Source organism: Chiloscyllium plagiosum, unplaced genomic scaffold, assembly GCF_037043375.1.
Source record: "Chiloscyllium plagiosum isolate Xiang-an unplaced genomic scaffold, Cpla_swu_hap1 HiC_scaffold_20, whole genome shotgun sequence".
In the NCBI taxonomy this organism is placed as follows: Eukaryota; Metazoa; Chordata; class Chondrichthyes; order Orectolobiformes; family Hemiscylliidae; genus Chiloscyllium; species Chiloscyllium plagiosum.
This window is the reverse complement of record NW_028270158.1, coordinates 52,200,839-52,220,741: the sequence shown is the minus strand read 5'-3', so window position 1 is coordinate 52,220,741 and position 19,903 is coordinate 52,200,839. Positions and strand designations below refer to the sequence as shown.

Here is a 19,903-nt window from a genome sequence, read left to right as displayed (position 1 = left end):
GATCCAATGGCACTTAAACTTAGCCTTGGCCACAAAGGGAGAGCTCACTCCCAAAGCTACGCTGATTCAGTCTGTGCACTATGAGGTATGGAAAGGTAGGAACGCTGCTTTATCGAGGGTGTTCAATGGTGGTGGTGGTGGGGGGGGGGGGGGGCGGAAGGCGCATGGGGGTGACAGTGAGTTACCTTTTGTACCTGTGCAGTGATTTAAACAACAACTTTCACAAAAACAGGAAAGTTAGCCCAATAGGTCAATAGGTCAGAACTTCCTCTCATCTCTCTTGTCTCACTGTATCGGCATGTTCTTTGGCCTTAGTGAAATTATCTAGCTTCCCCTGATGTGCACTATGCTATTTCCCTCAGTTACTCCGTGTGCGGCAAATTCCACTCTCCAGACGAAGACGTTTCTGCTGAATGCCCTAGTGGATTTATTAGTGATTAGAATCCCGAGGATTCCATTCCCAACCAGTGGAAGAATCATTTTGTCTGTGCCTATTATTTGGCAAAATCAGAAGTTGGAATTTCCACAGAGTGAAAATCTCCTGACTCCCCAGTCTCTACGCCTCTGACTGACAAATCTAGAGTGTGATGGGTTTGCTTTGTCTTTCTAGACAGGTCTAGATCGAATGACCCTCAACACCATTCAGTCATTGCGTCTGGAGCAGATCGATTGCAATGAAACTCAACCCCAGAAGCAAAGTGAAGCTTTTTCCCTCAGGTCAGTTCCTTTAATTTGCTACTGAATCATTTAGGCCTTCAGTCTGACTGAGTGTTTGATTGGTACCCCATCCACTTGGTTAAACACCTACTCCCTCCACCACTAAGGTACTTTTGGCATTGTTGTGTGCAAAGATTTCTATGGCAATATGTTCCAAATTCAAGGCATTTGCCAACGAGAAGGATATCAAAAGGTGGGCTTTTAAGATTGAAGGCAAGAGCTTCAATGTGAATACAGTCCCAAATTCAAAAGCTTTGTTCCTGATCTTTAATCATCTGGTAGCAGGTAGAGAGGAGGCTGAACTTTCTGATGGGCCTTCTCTCTTCAGTGACATTGTCCACTGGCATCGAAGAGGTGGCAGCAATCTGAGCTCGATAGATACTTGAAGCCTTCTGTGACTGTCAGGATATATGGTGAACAATAACAGTGCGGTTTTGATTTACTGTTTTTCCTTTTATTTAAACTGAACTGTGAATCTGATTTATTATACTGGATGTGCATCCACATAGATCTGTTCTCCTGCTGACACTTATCTCAGTGCTGGGCCAATCGCTGGAACTGAAATAGGCATAAAAAAGCAGAAAAAACGGACTTCAAGCAGGGAAAGACTGACATTTTTGGGAGCATTCAGTCGGACTGAAGGTCTAAATGATTCAGCAGCAAACTAAAGGAACTGACCTGAGGGAAAAAGCTTCACTTTGCTACTGGGGTTGAGTTTTGTTGCTATTGATCTGCTCCAGACGGAATGTCCAAATTGTGTTGACCAGCCGAATACTTGGATGAGCTGACTTGTCGTTTCTGAACATCTCTCTTTCTCTCTCAACCAAAATTCCTGTTACTACAACAAGTTGCATTTCTGCAGTGCCCTGATGTACAAAAATGTCGCGGGTCTCTTCACTTGGGATAAAGGAAATCCATGCCGAATCCACGGAGAAGGCGATGTTGGCACAGGCTGGCTAACAGCTTGGTCAAGGAGATAGATAAAAACCAGATGCCTGGTGGTGCACTGGCACAATGCAACAATGAAATTATGGAAGTATATTGTGCCAATTACTGCAACAGGATTTTATATAGATCACAGCCAGCAGACTTTCCAGAGGCTTTTACCAATCACTGCATGTACACCATATTAAAAAGTGTTCCAAAAAATGTGGTAATTTTTAGAAAATATGCATGCAGTGATGCGCATAGGTTACATCATGCAGAGCAAATCACTACTTAAATTAGCAGCTTCCTCCTCGACATTACAATGGTAGGGTTGGCTTACAGGTGTAATTGCATATTTATAACAATCCTGCCTGGGAAGTGGGATCAGAACGAATTGGTGGATCTTTGCTAAGTCATCGACAGTAATAACAAGTTCACCAGGTCTGGCCGGAAGCATCCCTGGAGGTGTGCTCACCTGATGTCTCCCCTCCAATCACCCCACCCAGTCAGAATCATCGCCAATATTTGAACTGATAAACCACTGTGTCCAAAGGAAATTATTAAATTAAACCTCTTTCTTTTAAATGTCCCTATGTTTTTTTCTCCTGTGTTACTCATAGCTGTGACCAGATTAATCTAGAATTCCATGGGACTTTAGGAAAAACCTCAAGTGGCTGCCAATGCTTAATAATGGGAAAGGCAACATGAGATGACAAGTCATTGCTCTGATGTACTGTTGGCTAGCTGGGGAACAAGTCCCTTAAAAATGGCAATGATAGTAATATTGAGAAAACTGGCCAAACTGAGGTAAAGATGATGCTGACTTAGTTCCATTCTCAACCAGTCTCCATTTCCATGGATGTCCAGAATGGTAGACCTGTGCACACAATTCAGATTTCAGGATGGGAAAGTATTTCCCTAGTTTGGTTTGGAAAAAAACTATTACTTCTCCTTTTAACAAGGTTTGGATTCTAATCCTGATCAGGTTATCAGATGCAGCCTCTTCCTACAGCTCTGTCTTCTCAGGCAATTGCACATTGCTGAATAAAACCATTGTGCCCAGCCCACTTTTGTTGACTCTTTGAAGGCACCATCTAATTTGTTCCACACCCTTCGCCTTACTCCACAGCTCTCCATTACCCACCCCCACCCTTCCACCCTTGCACTGCACCGCACAGCTCCCCCCCCCCCCCCCCCCCCCCCCCCCGCCCCACCCCCCAAACCGTTTCTGGTCTTCATCCAATTCATTTTTGAAACGGACCACTCAATCTTCTTTGCCAACCTTCTTTGCTCAGGATTGAGGGTGAACCCCAGTTCATTGGGTTCAGAGACTGGGCAACCACCTCTTCATACAGTCCACCTCAGGTCAAAACAAAAGTTGCCACAATATAATCAAATCATCTCTTCCCCCCACACTCCAACATTTTCCCCAAAGGCATTAAATTCAATTCCCAAAACGCTTTGGTTAAGTCACCCCTTAACCTTCCCTGCTCGAAGGAGACGGATCCCCATTTCTAGGATCTCTCCTTTTAACAGCAATAGAAAGAAGGTCAGGATATAATCACAGAGATTGAACACAGTTACACTTGAGAGAAGGAGAAACATCACAATTCACTCTGGATTAGTGGTGCTGAAAGAGCACAGCAGTTCAGGCAGCATCCCAGGAGCAGTAAAATCGACGTTTTGGGCAAAAGCCCTTCATTTGGAATAAAGGCAGAGAGCCTGAAGGGTGGAGAGGTAAATGAGAGGAGGGTGGGGGTGGGGAGAAAGTAGCATGGAGTACAATAGGTGAGTTGGGGGAGGGGATGAAGGTGATAGGTCGAGTGGGGAGGGGGAGGGCGGAGTGGATAGGACACTCCCTCCCCCCGCCCCCCCGACCTATCACCTTCATCCCCTACCTCACTCACCTATTGTACTCTATGCTACTTTCTCCCACCCCCACCCTCCTCTAGCTTATCTCTCCACCCTTCAGGCTCTCTGCCTTTATTTCTGATGAAGGGCTTTTGCCCGAAACGTCGATTTTACTGCTCCTCGGATGCTGCCTGAACTGCTGTGCTCTTCCAGCACCACTAATCCAGAATCTGGTTTCCAGCATCTGCAGTCATTGTTTTTACCTATCACAATTCACTGTGCAGGACCGCAGAGGAAGTGAACACACACACACACACAAACACACACACACCCCTCCCTGTCCCACCAGGATTGCTAAACCAACAACGTCACTTTATTTGCCAAGCGATTGGATAACAGTAGACGATTGTGAGCGACTGAGTAAACAGAGTTACAAACAGCCGTGGTTTGTCAGGCAACAACTGCTTCCAGATGAACTGAGTGGGAGAATTTACATCCAAGTTTCTGTGATATTACTGCTTTCCTACTTCATTCCAACAAAAAGAAAACTTTGCAACACATGTAACGGCTGGTCCCTGAGCCTGTTGCTGATCCTAGCTGCCAGCAGACTCAGTCTGGCCCTGTAAAAACCCAAGCGGCGAGCGTGTGGAGAATGATTGGTTTGTTTTATTACCTTCAGGAGGGTGCGCGACCCAGAGCTGTGCCATCTGGATATTTGTGGGGTTGGGTCCACGGAAGGAAGGGTCAGAGGGCAAAGGAGCAGGGGTTCCATGAGGTGCAGTCGAGGTCCCTAGGCCACTGGCGACGAAACCCCCAAGAAAAGGAGTTGAGCCACCGGGGTAGGCATCACCTGATGTGGGGAGAGGGAGGGGAAGGGGGTGAGAGACAGTACAGTCAGGATCTGCTATTTTATTGTCCACAGTATTATCCACTCTACAATAAATAAAAAAAAACAAAATCGCCCTGCTTACACTCAATTCAATTCAAAACACAACAAAAGCAAGCAGCATAACATTTACTCTTACCATACATTATTGCAGCATTAAACCTGCCACCTTTACAATGTCTTTTCAAAACCACCTTCTGAGCTAATGGATTGAAATGAGGCTGGACTTAAAAACAGTGCCAGTTCCTATCACTGTCCTTAAATCCAACACCGACTTCACAGTGTGTGCTAGACTGTGACTTGAAAGTGTTCATGACAAGGATATGTCTGGGGGTGATGACACAGTTACAATGCCAGAGAGATCAAGGTCTGTCCCAAATATTCTAATCACCAGTGCAAGTTCTGAGAAACCCGTCACATCAGATGCTGTATTCATGGATTATGCATATATTTAAACATCAAGGGGGACTGCAATCCATTTTAATAGGGAAATGGAAAAGAAAAGATAGTACACGACAAACAACCTGCAAAAAGCTATATTTTTAAATCTTTAAATTTTTCTTCCCCTTCATTAATGGGTGCAAATGAAGTGTCTTCTTTCTCAGCTAATTTTGATTGCACAGAATTTAGAAGCACTGCCTTATGAGTAATGGGAGTGAGTCACAAATTGCCATCCTTATTCTGGGATCTTTAAAGGAGCCTCTGCAATTCCGTTCTTTTTCCAGTGAAAACTGCAACCCTCTTGCAATGGACAAATTAGAGCCCACAACCGTCAACAGCAAAACTACATGCTGAAGCACAATGTAGTCAGAATTTAAACTTCTCCCATTATAGAACGTTACTGTAACATACAGAATACACTGATGTATGGAAAGCATCAACCAGCTAAGTAAGTCCTTGCTGATCAGCTGAAAAGTAAAATGTATAACAAGCTATCTGATATAGATAGGCCACACACAAGTAGAGGCCTTGAGTTAGTGGTCGTGCCCTAGCTTTGGAGTCAGAAGTTGGTTAGAGCTCTGCTCAAGGACTTGTGTACAAAAACTAAGCAGTACAGGGAGTACTCTGTTGTGCGAGACACTATCTTCCAAGTGGGATTGTAAACCATCAGTCTACAGCATTATTAGAACCGGGGGGGAGGTTTCTCTTGATGTACAGATTGGTATTTTTCATTCAACCAATATCATGTCACAAACACAGAAATTGCTGGAGAAACTCAGCAGGTCCGGCAGCATCTGTGGAAAGCAGAGTTAACATTTTAGGTCCAGTGACCTTCATTGGAACTATTATAATGTTGGCGTTTGTAGGACTTTCCATCTCTTGTACAAATTGACTGCTTTTTCTCTTTTATATTATATCAGTTACAAAATTTCAAAAGTATTTTTCGGTTATGAAATTGTTGAGGATGTCCTGAGGTGTTATATAAATGGTTTTCTGATTTCTGAACCTTTACTGAACAGGTTTCCCTGCAGTAGGCAATTTACCCTGGGCGACAAATATCGGATTATGGATGACAGGTCAGTGTCAATGTGTGAGATGAGCAAGCTCTTACAAAGTCAGTAATGTAGGGAAACAGGCTTTCCCCCTCAAAAGTAAAAAAGAATTGCTATGCACACAATGTTCTGGAAAAGTTGAAGGTCATTGCTTCACTGCAAGAACTCAGATACAAAAAACAATGTTAAAATCAACTGTACAAAATGTTTCACTCACAGACTGGCCGTCTCCTAAAACATTGTCGCTCTCAATCCCAGGTTCAATGTTTAATGGGAAGCTAACTTGGAAACCCCCATCACAGTGTGCATTCCAGTATCAGTGCATTGGGACAACTTGCAGCTCTTCTTCATATGACCCTAGGTACAGGCAATCACACGCCTTCCCCCCAAATATTAAACACCCTTTGAATTTGGAATGCTGTATTGTCCCTTAAAAAGCACGGCATTAGACGGGACCCATTTGGTACTTGACAGAATTTACACTATGATGGTCATATCCTATTGAAGTGACGAAGTATTTGTTCAAGTATTTTAAATTTTCTCCTATCTCCTTCACTGCCGTAACAACAATTTGCATTTATGTTGCGCCATAAATGGAATAAAACTTTCAAAGACTGCTTTACGGGTGTGATGTAAAGCACAACCTGACACGAAGCTGTAATAAGCCTTTATGGCAGACACACAAAAGCTTGGTTAAAGAGATCAGTTTGATGGTGATATTAAAGAAGGAAAATGAGAGATGAGGAGAGATTTAGGGAGGGATTCTGGCGCTTAAAGCCTTGGTAACTAATGGAACAGCTACCAACAATAGAACAATTAAATCCGAAAATGCTGAAGAGGCCATAATTAGAGGAGTACAGATATCTCGGAGGATTGTGGGGCTGAAGGAGATTGCGGAGATTGGGAGGGGCAAGGTTACAGGGCAACAATGCTTAGAATGTTAGCATCAAGATGTTGCTCAACTGCAGCACTGGGGAACAGGACTGGACATATTAATAACCAGCAACAAAAATGTGATTAACAATTTCAAGGAGAGTGAAACGTGGGAGGTCAACCAGGAATGCATTTGTCCAGAGATAATGAAGGAACGGATAAGGATTTCAGCAATAGATGAGTCGAGGCCAGGGACACTCATGCAATTATCGAGTTGGAAACTGTTTCTTCAACATGAACAGCACTATGCTCCAACTAATGGGTGATTTCTATACCCACTCCCTTCCCTTTTAGAAGTGACAGTGAAGTCCCTGGTCTACCACATGAACATTGCAACCCTCAGACTGACAATTCTGCTTAGATTAGATTACATTACGGAAACAGGCCCTTCGGCCCAACAAGTCCACACCGACCCGCCAAAGCGCAACCCACCCATACCCCTGCATTTACCCCTTACCGAACACTACGGGCAATTTAGCATGGCCAATTCACCTGACCTGCACATCTTTGGACAGTGGGAGGAAACCGGAGCACCCGGAGGAAACCCACGCAGACACGGGGAGAACATGCAAACTCCACACAGTCAGTCGCCTGAGGCGGGAACTGAACCCGGGTCTCAGACGCTGTGAGGCAGCAGTGCTAACCACTGTGCCACCGTGCCGCCCACAACTTGTTTTACATTTAACAATTCTCAAAACAGCGATTGCAGCTTCCCCAAGTGGCTCAGTTAATAAATTCTACAAATGAGGTGTGCAAAACTGAAACATATAAACCAGGACATTTCAAGCCCTGACTGCAGTATGAGGAGACTCCAGTCAGGAATGAGGACCTTTTCTCACGGCATGCAGACAGTGACATCACTATTTGCAGGCAAACTTGAGAGGTTTGACTAACTCTTGTCAATTACACTCAGAGATAGTGCTGCAATCAGTCACTAGGATTGATTTTATTTACATCATATGTACTGTATAATTATCAATGTTTTTTTTACTATGTGCAGCCTGTTCAATTAAATGCACAGTATCGTTTTCATTTTTTTTGCACATGCCAGATTTACCTCCTAGATTACTACCCTGATGCACGCATGCTCATTGTAAAGGATCAGTGGTAACTATCCTCCAATTACTGTTGTGACTATGCTGTTTTCCTAAAAGGTTACTTTGTCCCTTTTTTTTTGAGAGGTTTTAAGGCAGAGGTAATGAACAGTCTGCAAGAAGATAAATAACTTGTGAAGTCTTAATCCGTTTTTTAAAAGTTGGAACAATAGAAGCAGCCTGAAAGAGGGATTTTTAGTTTCTTAGATTTTCAGTAGCAGAAGCTGCTGGGGTTGTGAAAAGCTGCCACATTTCTGTTTGCTACAGCTGAAAGCTGGTGTTCTCGCTCTCTTTCTCAGAGCTGTCTTTTGAGTTCCTTCCTCCTGGTTTGGAGGACTGCATGCAAGACAATCTGTTTTATTGATTTTGTTTTTGCAAAGTGTGTGCTTACGGGATGTTATTATATTGGAACAGTTAATTAGTAACCGTCACTGTGTCTATTATTCCGTTAAGATTTCCAGTAGAGTTAGGTTATTCCAAGTTCTTCTTTCTTTTGTTGTATTTTAACTATAATGTTTGAATAAATTGTGTTTTGCTTAATGTCGAGTAGTTTGACTAATCAAATTACATCTGGAACTTCACATTTACTTTTAAAATTAGAAAAGGTTTGGGTCTAGGCTACCTTCTTAATATATTCTGAAGGGGATCTTGTCTGGTCCATACCACTGTGCTTTGCTGGGCAAATCACTGTTTTCATCAGCCATGATCTCGATTTTACTAATTAGATTGTTTGCTGGCTAAATACGTACTTTCTGCAAAATAGTTATGCGTGTTCAGTCATACACCCAGTTCTGCAGAAAAACTACAAATTCCTTTCTAATGACTGCAGCACGGGAAAGAGCATAGCAGTGATACTCCTACAGCTGAACAGTCTGTCATGACTTCCTGACGAGGCTCAAGTTAGTAGAAATACCATGCTTTTTGTGAGGTGCCGAGGGAACGTGTTTGTGCCAAGGTAAAGGCCCTTAAAGTGGGTGTGGGCTATGGCAGAATAAGAGATTAGGCAATAAAGGGACAAAACAGAAAGTATCCCAGTTACCACGTTAAGTTTGAATGGGGATGCATTCACATGATGGTTGCCTACCATATCTGCTACATGACAACATGACTGCATCTCAAAAGTATTTTACTGGTTGTGAAACACCTTGGGAGATCCTGAAGTTGGGAGAGGTGCTACATAAATGCAATGTTTTTCTTTCTTTGATGCTAATAGGCAGCCATAATACACACAAAAAGCCTTCCTTTCAGCAAGGAGAATTCACAGCATTGGTATGCAGGGCTGAACGCTAAGACATACCACTGTTTATGTAAAGACCACAATTGTCTAGCGTTGTTTAATTAGGCCCGGTTATCAGAGTTAAATATTAGACCCGGATGGCTGTGGCTGTTGACGAAAGGACCGTGTTAGGTGATGCACAAACGTAAGAAGAAAGGCTCAGAATTCATTTTATGTTAATTAGACAGGAGTTTAGAAGCAATCTGTCCTAACCATTAGAGCGGCTTAAAAACAAAGTGGTCTGTGTTTAAAAAGTACTGACGACAGCAGCAAGAAATGCGAACTCCACACGAGGAGAAGTGCCAAATAAAAACCTCATGTTTCTTACCCCAACTGCTGCCTTCTATTAAAAAGCCATGCCTTCGTATTAAGTGGCATAATCTCTTCAATCTTTACCTGAATTCCTCCTAAACAATGTGAATTCCACCGTGACCATTTTCTGACTCACTCCAAACTTAGCAGGATCCTTGAGGTTGAAATACATGAGCACGATTCTCAATATCAAGGTAGCCTGGTAGCAATGGAAGTGACCTTTCACTGATGATTTCTGTGTGAGGTGCCCCCAACCGGTTTGCTAATGCCCTTGAGGGAAGAAAACCCTACCGCCAGTGGGCAGGATTTACCCTACCCTCGAAGTGGTGGGAAAGGCAAACAATCGGGTGACTGGCACTCGGAAGACTCTGATCTTTCCTGCCACAACAGGAATTATGTTGCAGACTGGCACATTCCAAGAACCAGGACGACATGCTGAGGGACGTATTGAAGCTTGGGCAGTTGATGCCAAGGCACAGTAGGGAAAGACCACTGTCTGAGGTCTTTCTGCTGAAGGTCTTTCTGCTGGGGAATCCGTGCAGTTCAATGTGGGACCCTCCTTGTGCCTCAAACATATGGTTCAAGTGAGAGATGCCTTTGGTTTATTTGGATACAGTCAAACTCCCATGTTTTGTTTGTCTCCTTGATACACTACTGTACAGAACCAAACTGCGTTTGTGACTATGTATATATGTAAAGAGATATTTTATGAATATAGTTTGAAATTAAGAAAAGGAATTATATGTCCCAGGTAACCCACAGTAGAACTTTCCAACCCCCCAACAGTTACCTTAAACGAAAGACATCAATTTGCCACCAGCCTGATTGACGGGTGTTCCCAGGAAGTGAGAAAAGTGACAGCTCTCCCAAATGGGAAATCCTGGATCACTAAATGTCCTTTCTGAAAGGCAGCTTTTAGCTCTTTACCTGATCTGGTCAAGATGTGACTCCACACCCACAACAGCTGACTGGCCTGTAGTGGCCTGACAAATCAAACCTCAGATGAGAGATGGGTGACCAATGCTGTTGCTGTCAGCAATACAGAGGAACCTCGATTATCCGAAGGACACAGGCAGGGAGTATTTCTGTCTGTTAATCGAATTCTGGATAATCAAATGCCAGAAAACATAGCTTAGCCAAGCATCAGGACCTTGCAATCTTGCCAGATAATCCGAGATTCAGATAATCGAGGTTCCTCTGTATTCACTTTCCCCAGGAACATATCTTGAAATGAAAATTGTGGTGCTGGAGATTTGATACTGGCAACACAGTCTCCAGGGACAGTATGGAGGTGAAGTCAGCTATCAATGCCACACATAAACCCAGAGAGAGTATGTATATGTGCGTGTGTCTGTATGTGTGTGTGTGTGTGTGCGCGCGCGCGCGCCTGTGTTTTTGTATGTCTGTATGTGTGCGTGTGTGCATCTGTATGTAGCAGCAAAATCAAATTACATTTTCATTTGTTTGAAGTCATGATGCTTTCTTTGAGAGTTGGCTTATTCTGGGTTGAACCCGGATTAAAGAATAGAGCTGCAGGTAGAAAGCATTCTATTTTATATAGAATGTTATAGGCATTTGCCAGAGATGAAAGGACCAAAAATGCAAGAGTCATCCAGATTAAAAAGATGTTTCTTACATGCCTGGTTTAACTCAAACCTTGAAACATTTTAATTTTCCACCAAAAACGGGCCAATCGCAAACCCAGAGACTTTCCCAGGCCTCATGCTCAAACAATATCACATAATTCACCAGCTGCCTCTGACATGTAGAGACTAACAGTGCCAACTCCTCGAGTAAAAATAGCAACCTTTCAAAATTAAACGTTTTAGTGCAGATGTTTCTCTGAGGAGAAAAGGTTTTGGAGAGACCAAGAGTTGTCTGTTTGCAGACATCTCACATATGTCTCTAAGCACAATGGGATTTCATTGGCTGATGGGGATGGAACTTGTTAATATGTTGAAATAGCAAACAGTTAGTCCTGGGTTAGAAAGTGAGAAAAGGGACACAATAACAGCTAGCTTAAAAAAAACGCACCCTTCACTTCGACTAACAGCCTTGCTGTTTATACATTGACCTCAACAGGAAGTGATTTGAGATCCAGCTGGAGCAGATCATATCTTCTGAAAGTCAATTGGCAGGACACGGCCATGCAAGATTAATGCAGGTTCTTGGGCTGCTTTGATCACTGCAGAAGGTCAGTAAGACATTTTCCAGATTGCCCACCATACCTTCTAGCCCCTTGTTTCTGGCTATGCATTTACTTTTCTGTTTTTCAGCTTAACCACAAAGCTACTTGGGCTCAGGGCAGGAATTGGAAATAGGGTGTGTGTATGGGAAAATGAGGCTTATCAGATCTCACCGAATGGTGCAGGAGACTCGGTGGGCGGCATGGTCTACCTCTATTCCTCTATCTTATGGGAGTTGAAACTGTCTGGTGGTCATGACACTCCAGGCATCACGAGTGTGGGGCAAGCTCAGTGGACCGGGTTGTGATTTCCAGCTCATCATCTGAATGTGTTCCTCTCTGAACATCTCTGCAGCGACCCCTCTCCCATGTGTCTTACTGGCTTCTTCTTGAAGATGCTATATCAATCTGTGGTTACTGACTGCCTTTCTTGCACAGGTAACCATTCTCCACCTCAGACGTGACAACAACGGTTGACACACACATTACAGATGTGGCCTTCGGCAGAGGGAAGACAACAGGATCCCCATTCATTGCATTTCCCTTTCCTGCCCAAGGTGCTGCTGGGAAGTGTAATGCACTAACTGAGACCTATGAAGGAAGCCAGGAATTAAACCTTGGCTCACTCATTTGGATAAAGGGCCCTGTGTTAACTCTTTGAAAGTGCTATCCACTTCTCCCCACTCCCTACTATCCTGCAAATATTCCCTTTTCTGATTAATTCTCTTCTGTAAGTTCCTGTTAAAACTGCCTACAGCATCCTTTTAGCAGTGAATTCAGTTCGTAACAACTCACCATGTAAGAGAGATCTTCTTCCCACCTTTTCCCTGTCATTTTCTTTGCTAATTGTCTGAAATTTCTGTCCTCCATTAAATGACCCACCTGTCAGGAGAAACAGTTTCTTCTTATTATCTCTATCGAAATGCCTCAGCATTTCTGAACACCTCTCATCTTAGCTAACTTTGTTCTCAGAACAATCCCAATGTCACTAGTCTTTCGTCAGAACCAGAGTCCCTCAGTACTACTTGGTTAATCTCCTTTGTGGTCCTTCCTAGGCTCTGAGACACTCCCTAAACTGTGGTGCACAGATGTGTTCACAATACTCTAGCTCAGGGCTAAGCAGGGAGCTGTAGTGGCTTAAAATAACTCCTCTGTGTTTGAATTCCTTGCGTCTATTTATTAAGCCCCCCCCCCCCCCAAGTATGTGTAGATTTCTTAGCAATTAAACCACATATTTGGCTTCATGCAAAGGAGAGCTGTTTCTATTTTGCAACAGACTGGACAGGAGAGAAAGTATTTGAGCATAGAGTTCACACGCAGATACACCAAACATTACCACACAGCAGGACTGCTCACAGTAAGAGCTCAGTGTTTTGTATATAATAACAAGGCGTTCACCTTTTTTAATGAATCCGCAAAACATGGTTTTATTAAGAGGAGCAGTTAAGGCTGTGTTAGCTTAGTTACCCTAATACAGCCTTTTGCCTGAGGAAACATATGGGTGTTAGGGGAGGAAGTCAAGAAATATTTCCTAATTGCCAATTTTTGCTCAACTTCCCCTGCAGAAGCTGAGTAATGTCCCTTTCTTCGACTTCCTTTGCCCTACTAAACAACAGGCAGAAAGAAGTGTAATTATGTGCAGAAGACCAGTTTGACCAGTGGATATTATATGACGTCTCTTAGCTTCAATGTTGTAATTCTAAATAAACTCAGCCAGTCTTTCCCAAAGACACAGAGCAGAGAGGCATACAAATCACTCGGCAGGATTTACACGTCTGCAGTTCAGGAGCCCCAGTGCCCTGTTTGTGCATACAAAATTGTTTATTCTTGTGCTTTAATGCTTAGAATGAGCCAGGCACTGGAGCACTCATTAGGATCCTGCTCATTGGCTGGAAAGGGAAGTTTCATCCGAATATACCTGCTCCTGACTGCTATCCTGTGTCAAAGTGCAAACGAGGACAGAGCTCATCTGCAAAGCTCTCTCCCATCCCAAGAGCAATCAACCTTCAGTGTGTAGTCCTAGTAACCGCCCACCTCATTTAAAACCCTCTTCACCCACCTAAACCTGAGGCTGACATTCCATCCACTATGTTAAAGTCATGACTGCCTGTTCAGATGGGTGCAGTTGAGTCTATGGGGCAGTTTGGAGACGGGAACAGAGTCCTCTTGGTGCAGCACCCCTCCCCTCCAAAAGCCAGAGGAATCGGGCAGCGGGTGTGACAGCCAAATATGCTCAACTTGGCTGCTCTGTTTCCCCAAAGGACAACTCTGAAAGCAGGAAAGAGCCAAGGGAATAAATACAAGTGCACTTTTGTTTCTTCAAATCGTTTCCCTGGTGCCATTGCATTCAAGATAACCCCAGCTTTTGACAGGCCACATTTCTGGGTGTCACAGTGGCTCAGTGGTTAGCACTGCTGTCTCACAGCGCCAGGGACCTGGGTTCCATTCCACACTTGAGCGACTGTCTGTGCAGTTTGAAAAATCTCCCTGTGTCTGTGTGGGAAGTCCAAACATGTGCAGGTTAGGTGTGGCCATGCTAAATTGTCCCCCAGTGTCCAGGGATGTGTAGGCTAGGTAGATTAACCAAGGGAAATGCAGGGTTACAGGTATAAGGTGGGTTTGAGTTGGATGTGTTTCGGAGGGTCAGTGTGGACTTAATGGGCCGAAAGGCCTGTTTCCACACTCTAGGGATTCTATGATACCCAGTGCTACACAACCTGGCTCCTTGATCATAAAACAAAGGCCATTCTTCAATAATCTATGCTCATCAACCAGAAGCATATCAGAATGTTTGATACTTGAGAGATTTTCTTTCCTCTGATTGAAATAATTCAGTCGCTGCTGTTGTCATCATAATAAGAACCAAAGAATCTAGAGCTGTTTGCTGGAGGAGGACATTTTTCAATCAGCTAACCTTAGCCGTGGATAGGGTAAGGTAAACCTGGGTTTGTGGTGTGGGGAAGGGTGTATGGAAGTTGATGTGGCCACCTTTGGTCATTTAAAAGCAAGAGAGATGATATTTGCCCAGCAGAACCTAATCACCAGCAAGCTGAGGTTCCTGAATTTTGTAAAGAATATTCTATGCATCAATTTTTGAAGTAACATTGTACTTGACGGTTATTATGAGCCAAGTGCCCATAGTGGCAGAATCCATCCACAAACCACTTCTCATCAATTCCCAACACCTCACTACATAAAAAATATATTGAGAAGCAATACTGCGTGCCTATAAATATAGAGAATGGCCTTAAGTCTTGTGGTTATATATTAAAAATTAGGAGCATTCAGTCAGAAGTCACTTTCACTCATTGCTGCCAGTACGTAATATTCTGCAGCTGTGATTGAAACAAGTCCCACTGCAGATGCTGGATACTCAGTGCTAATCTTGTATTAATATGGTTTATAACATCCTGCTTAATATCCAAACATTAAAAACTAAAAACGTCCCAATCCTTGTACATTTTCTCAATCCTAATTCTTCTATGTTATCACTGGCTTATGGTTTGAATTAGTATCGCAAACTATGCTTTAAAAGAGGCCAGATTGAAATTGCTTTAATTAGTTTGGAATGAGGAACATTGAGAAACAGATGGCTGCTTTTTGTTCTTTCCACTCCTTGCCAACATCGCCAAGGCAGTGGCATTGGGAGGGATTGTAGAAAGGAACTGGTACCCACGACATGTCTAATACTGGTCTATGTAGTGCCAGGGATGAAAAGAAAGAACCTGCATTTAATGCAGAACCTTTCACACCCTCGAGATATGCCAAGGCATTGCAAGACATTAAAACTGTTTCTACAAATCTGATTCAAATAATTTCTTTCAAACCCAGCACTGCACTTACTTGTGGCTTGTACTTAAACCGGCAATGTCACTTGGTGGCACTTCCCATGACAATTATGAAGCAGCAGATATTCAGAACATGTCACTTTTTGTTCTGCTCTTTGCTCCCTTCACCCTTGACAATTCAGTTTTCTGGCCGTGTTAGTCATGTTCTAGGGTTACGGTCGAAAGTATCACTGGGTATCGTTTTAGTTAAAAAATGCACTTGCTCCAGTATCATGAGAGTCAATTCTGCAGAATGCTTACTCGATCCAAAACATTAACTCTAATTTCTCTCCACAGGTGCTGCCAGACCTACCGAGCTTTTCCAGCAATTTCTGGGTGCACATGAATGGATGAGATTGCCTACATTTGTTGACTTACTAATGAAAATGTGGTGCCTTTATAAAGTACTTTATTGTGCTCTTCAGGAACATCCTAAAGTCTTTCATTTACAACAAGGTGATGTTTGTTCTGTGAGTAAATATAGCACCCATTTGTGGACAACAGCATCCACAATGCAGCAATTAACAGAATGATGGATTAAATAGAGTCATAGAGATGTACAGCACAGAAACAGACCCTTCGGTCCAACTCGTCCATGCCAACCAGATACCCCAACCTAATCTAGTCCCATTTGCCAGCACTTGGCCTATATCCTTCTAAACCCTTCCTATTCATAAACCCATCCAGATGCCTTTTAAATGTTGCAATTGTACCATCCTCCACCACTTCCTCTGGCAGCTCATTCCATACACGCACCACCCTCTGCGTGAAGACATTGCCCCTCAGGTCCTTCTTAAACTTTTCCCCTCTCACCCTAAATCTATGCCCTCTAGTTATCAGCTGTGAAGCAAATTAGGGCCAGGAAGTGCTGTGAGTACTCAGCAGGTCAGGCAGCATCTGTAGAGGAAAAACAGAGTTAATATTTCAGGTCACTGAATGATCACTGACCTGAAATATTTACTCTGTTCGCCTCCACAGATGCTGCCCAACTTGAATACTTCCATCACCTTCAGATGTTAATTTGAGTTTATAGTTTCTGTAGTATTTTGCTTTTGTGACTATGAACCAAAGCGTAGATTTAATAAAGAGCAGAATAGAGCAATGTAATATTTAATTTAATGCAGACAGCAATAATAGGGTTTCCTCTCAGTGTCACAAAAACCACGTGTAGACCCTGTCAGAGCTCAACTGGGCTCTGCCTACAATAACAAAGCAGGAACTCCTCGACATATTCCCAGTGGCTCCCTCTTAATTAAAAACAAACTCTATTCTCTCTTGGGGTCTCCCAGACTCTGGTGCCAGTCTCATGCCCCCCTGGGTGCAGCACATGCTCAGTAGCACACTGTAGGATCAGCTTTAGCTCTCTGCTCAAGTCTCCTGAGTGTGGCTTCGGCCCAAGAGCTTACAGCTCAGAGACATGAGTGCTAGCCAAGGAGCAGGCCATTTTTGCATAAAAGAGGCTGAAGGGAACCTGGTGAAGTTAAGGCTTTTTGCATTGTTCATGTGTCTCGCTGCCCTCTGGGTTTGGATACGAAACGGCTGCATCACTCCCATTACATTTGCAGCTAAGTCAGGGCTAGGTTGAAGCAGACACACTGCTGTTCAGTCATTTTCTTTAACAGTAAGGACGTTTTTCCAACTGGGCCATGTGACAATCACAGGAAGTTCTTGGCCTCCAGATTTGAGAAAGATGTGGGGTTTTTATTACCCTTTACCTCCGCCCCCCCAAAAAAAAGGAAGTCCAGATGTTCTTTGTCCGTCGAGTATTGTGCAAGACAGCTGATTGCTAGAGGGAGGGCTGGTCTGTGTCAGGCACAGTCCGGAAACATAGCAACAAAAGTGGAAAATGCAACATCACATTATTGCCACACTAACGCCTATCACGGGGCTCTTTTTTTTATTAAAAGGCTTATTTTTTATTATGAAGCACTACCAAGGCCCTGAAATCTTGGGAGTCGCTCTGAAATTCTATTATAAAATCAATGCCTTCACCCTTATTCATCAGTCAAGCTAACACCTCTGAGAATCAAAAGGGGGCTCTGCCTGGTTAATGAAAACCATATTTGTTCTGGGGTCACTTTTTCCCTCTCTCCCTCGTTGACTGAAATTATGGTTTGCAGTGACAAGCATTATAAAGCAGAAGGCTGTTAATCTATTTGTACTAAACAGAAAACTACACAGAGCACTACCAGTCTGACTTCCACATATTTACTCTGGTTGTATTTTCACTACAGTGCTACGACTTGACATGCAAATAGGATAGTTAAGAAGCCTGACCATTGCATACAAATTAGGAGGCCTATTCAGCCCCTCAATCCCGCTACACATTCAATATTACCATGGCTGATTAGATCGTGCCCTCAACACTTCCCTGCCTCTCCCTGATAATCTTTGAGCCCCTTGCTAGTCAGGCATTCCATGCATTTCATTCATGCTATATTAGTGAAGTGTCGCTGATCGTGCCTGTGTGGTTCCATCTCTGTAGGGTATACTCCTTAGACTCACTGCACGGATCTGAGCAACTTGGGAATAGCTGGTGTCGAACACTGCCATTGAAAAGATTTAGCATTTGCAAAGTTGGGCTGGTCTGCATATGGGCACTCAGCTGAAGTCACATGTCCAGTTTAAAATAACCCACATACAGGAGACTTTCACCACAACTTGAAACACCACAAAATGAGGCCTTGCAGATATCAGCCCGCTGAATCCAGCTGCTGTAGATGGAAGGTGATGGGGGCAAGGGGTTAGAGTTTGGGAAAGATTAGATCAATTGGCTTAAAGGGGCTTCTTGGTTGGAATTTATCTGGTGATGATCTTGTCATGAAGGATTCAAGGCCTGAGGGTTAACAGAGGCCTGGCTTGATCAAGATAATGGCGGAGCAATGATCTGCTGTAATAATGCCATGTCTGGAAGGTTTTGTGATGTTTAAATGTCTATTGTGTCGGCCAATTTGCCTCCAAACAGATGTTTATGGCATACAAGCCTGTAATAACATTGCCACTTAAGAGAGGCGTGTTTTCAGAGTGGTGCAAAGTACTAGCTCACACCTTAGATAATTCCTCTTGCTTCTTCAGCTTTACCTCATTTACATTGTGTTTTTTCACCAGTTCAAAGTGAGCAGGTGATTACCTGTCAAAGTCACTCTGGGATGGAAAGCAGAGGAACTGTATACATATCAGAGTCACAGTTTCCCACACTGATTTCATTGCAGAACTGCATTGTGGTAGCAACATCGCTCCACTTTAAAAGAATGTATCTATTTTCAAAGGATTCTTCAGAAATTCTGGCTGACTTTCCCGCCATTCCCACTGCAAACCACAAAAGACCAAAGCAAAAGACAAAATACTGTGGCTCAGTTTCCCTTTGCAATTCTAATAAAGCGGCCAGGTCTGGGCAAAGAAACCTCCCGCTAGCAGAACCACAGCTAATGGGAATCAGGGGGAGTCTCGCCCTGGTTGGGGGGGTCATACCCAGCACTAAGGAAGATGGTTGTAGCTGTTGCGGGTCAATCATCTCAGCTCCAGAACATCACTGTGAGGAGTTTCCCAGGGTAGTGCCCTCGACTCAACCATCTTCATCAATAACTTTCCTTCCATCATAAAGTCAGAAAGGGGAATCTTTGCTGGTGATTGCAGCACTCCCAACTCCTCAGATACTGAAGCAGCCCAGGTTCACTGACAGCAAGAGCTGGACAATATCCAGGCTTGGATTGATAAATGGCAAGTAACATACATGCCACACAAGTAGCAGGCAATAATCACCTCCAATAAGAGAGAATCTAACCATATCCCTTGACAATCAATGGTTACATCGCTGAACACCCTTTCCACCAACCCTGCATTATCCTGGAGGTTACCTTAAACCAAAGTTGAATTGGGCTAGCCTTATAAATACAGTGGCTGCGAAAGCAGGTCAGAGGCTAGGTGACTCACCTCCTGACTTCTCAAAACCTGTGCACACGGCACAAGTCAGGAGTGTGATGGGGTAGTCCCCAATTGCCTGGATGGTACAGCGCCAACAACAGGCAGAAAGGCTCAACAGCATCCAGGACACAGCAGCACACCTGACTAGCATCCATGCACTACCTTCAACAATCACTCCCTTTATCACAGAGATACAAAGGCAGGCCTGTGCATCCTCCACAAGATGCACTGCAGGAACTCACCCAAGCTCTGAACAGCACCTTCCAAACCCACAACCACTTCCACCTAGAAGGACAAGGGCAGCAGACACATGGGAACATCACCACATGCAAGTTCCCCTCCAAGCCACTTACCATCTTGACTTGAAAACATATCGCCATTCCTTCACTGTTGCTGGGTCAACATCCTGAAACTTCCTCCCTGTCTGCACATCTGCACTGTGTGGGTGCCCCTCCACCTCACAGCTTACTACCACTTT

The 19,903-nt window shown here is 43.7% G+C and overlaps 1 protein-coding gene and 1 long non-coding RNA gene across 12 annotated transcripts in view; one reads left to right on the top strand and one right to left on the bottom strand.

The window, feature by feature from the left end:
* The window catches only part of tnrc18 (trinucleotide repeat containing 18), a 179,791-nt gene that overhangs the window by 119,379 nt on the left and 40,509 nt on the right, over window positions 1-19,903 (bottom strand). For 10 of the 11 annotated variants that reach the window (XM_087997943.1, XM_087997941.1, XM_087997949.1 and 7 more), the window contains exon 3: window positions 4,169-4,345. The exons of the other annotated variant lie outside the window; for it this stretch is intronic. In XM_087997943.1, the coding sequence (XP_087854069.1) occupies window positions 4,169-4,345 (177 nt within the window). The remainder of the gene's footprint in view (window positions 1-4,168; window positions 4,346-19,903) is intronic. 11 annotated transcript variants of the gene reach the window in all.
* LOC148146623 (uncharacterized) lies at window positions 7-15,923 on the top strand. The gene is made up of 4 exons (XR_015760591.1): window positions 7-95; window positions 611-717; window positions 11,572-11,683; window positions 15,799-15,923. It is a non-coding gene; the product is annotated as an uncharacterized LOC148146623 (long non-coding RNA).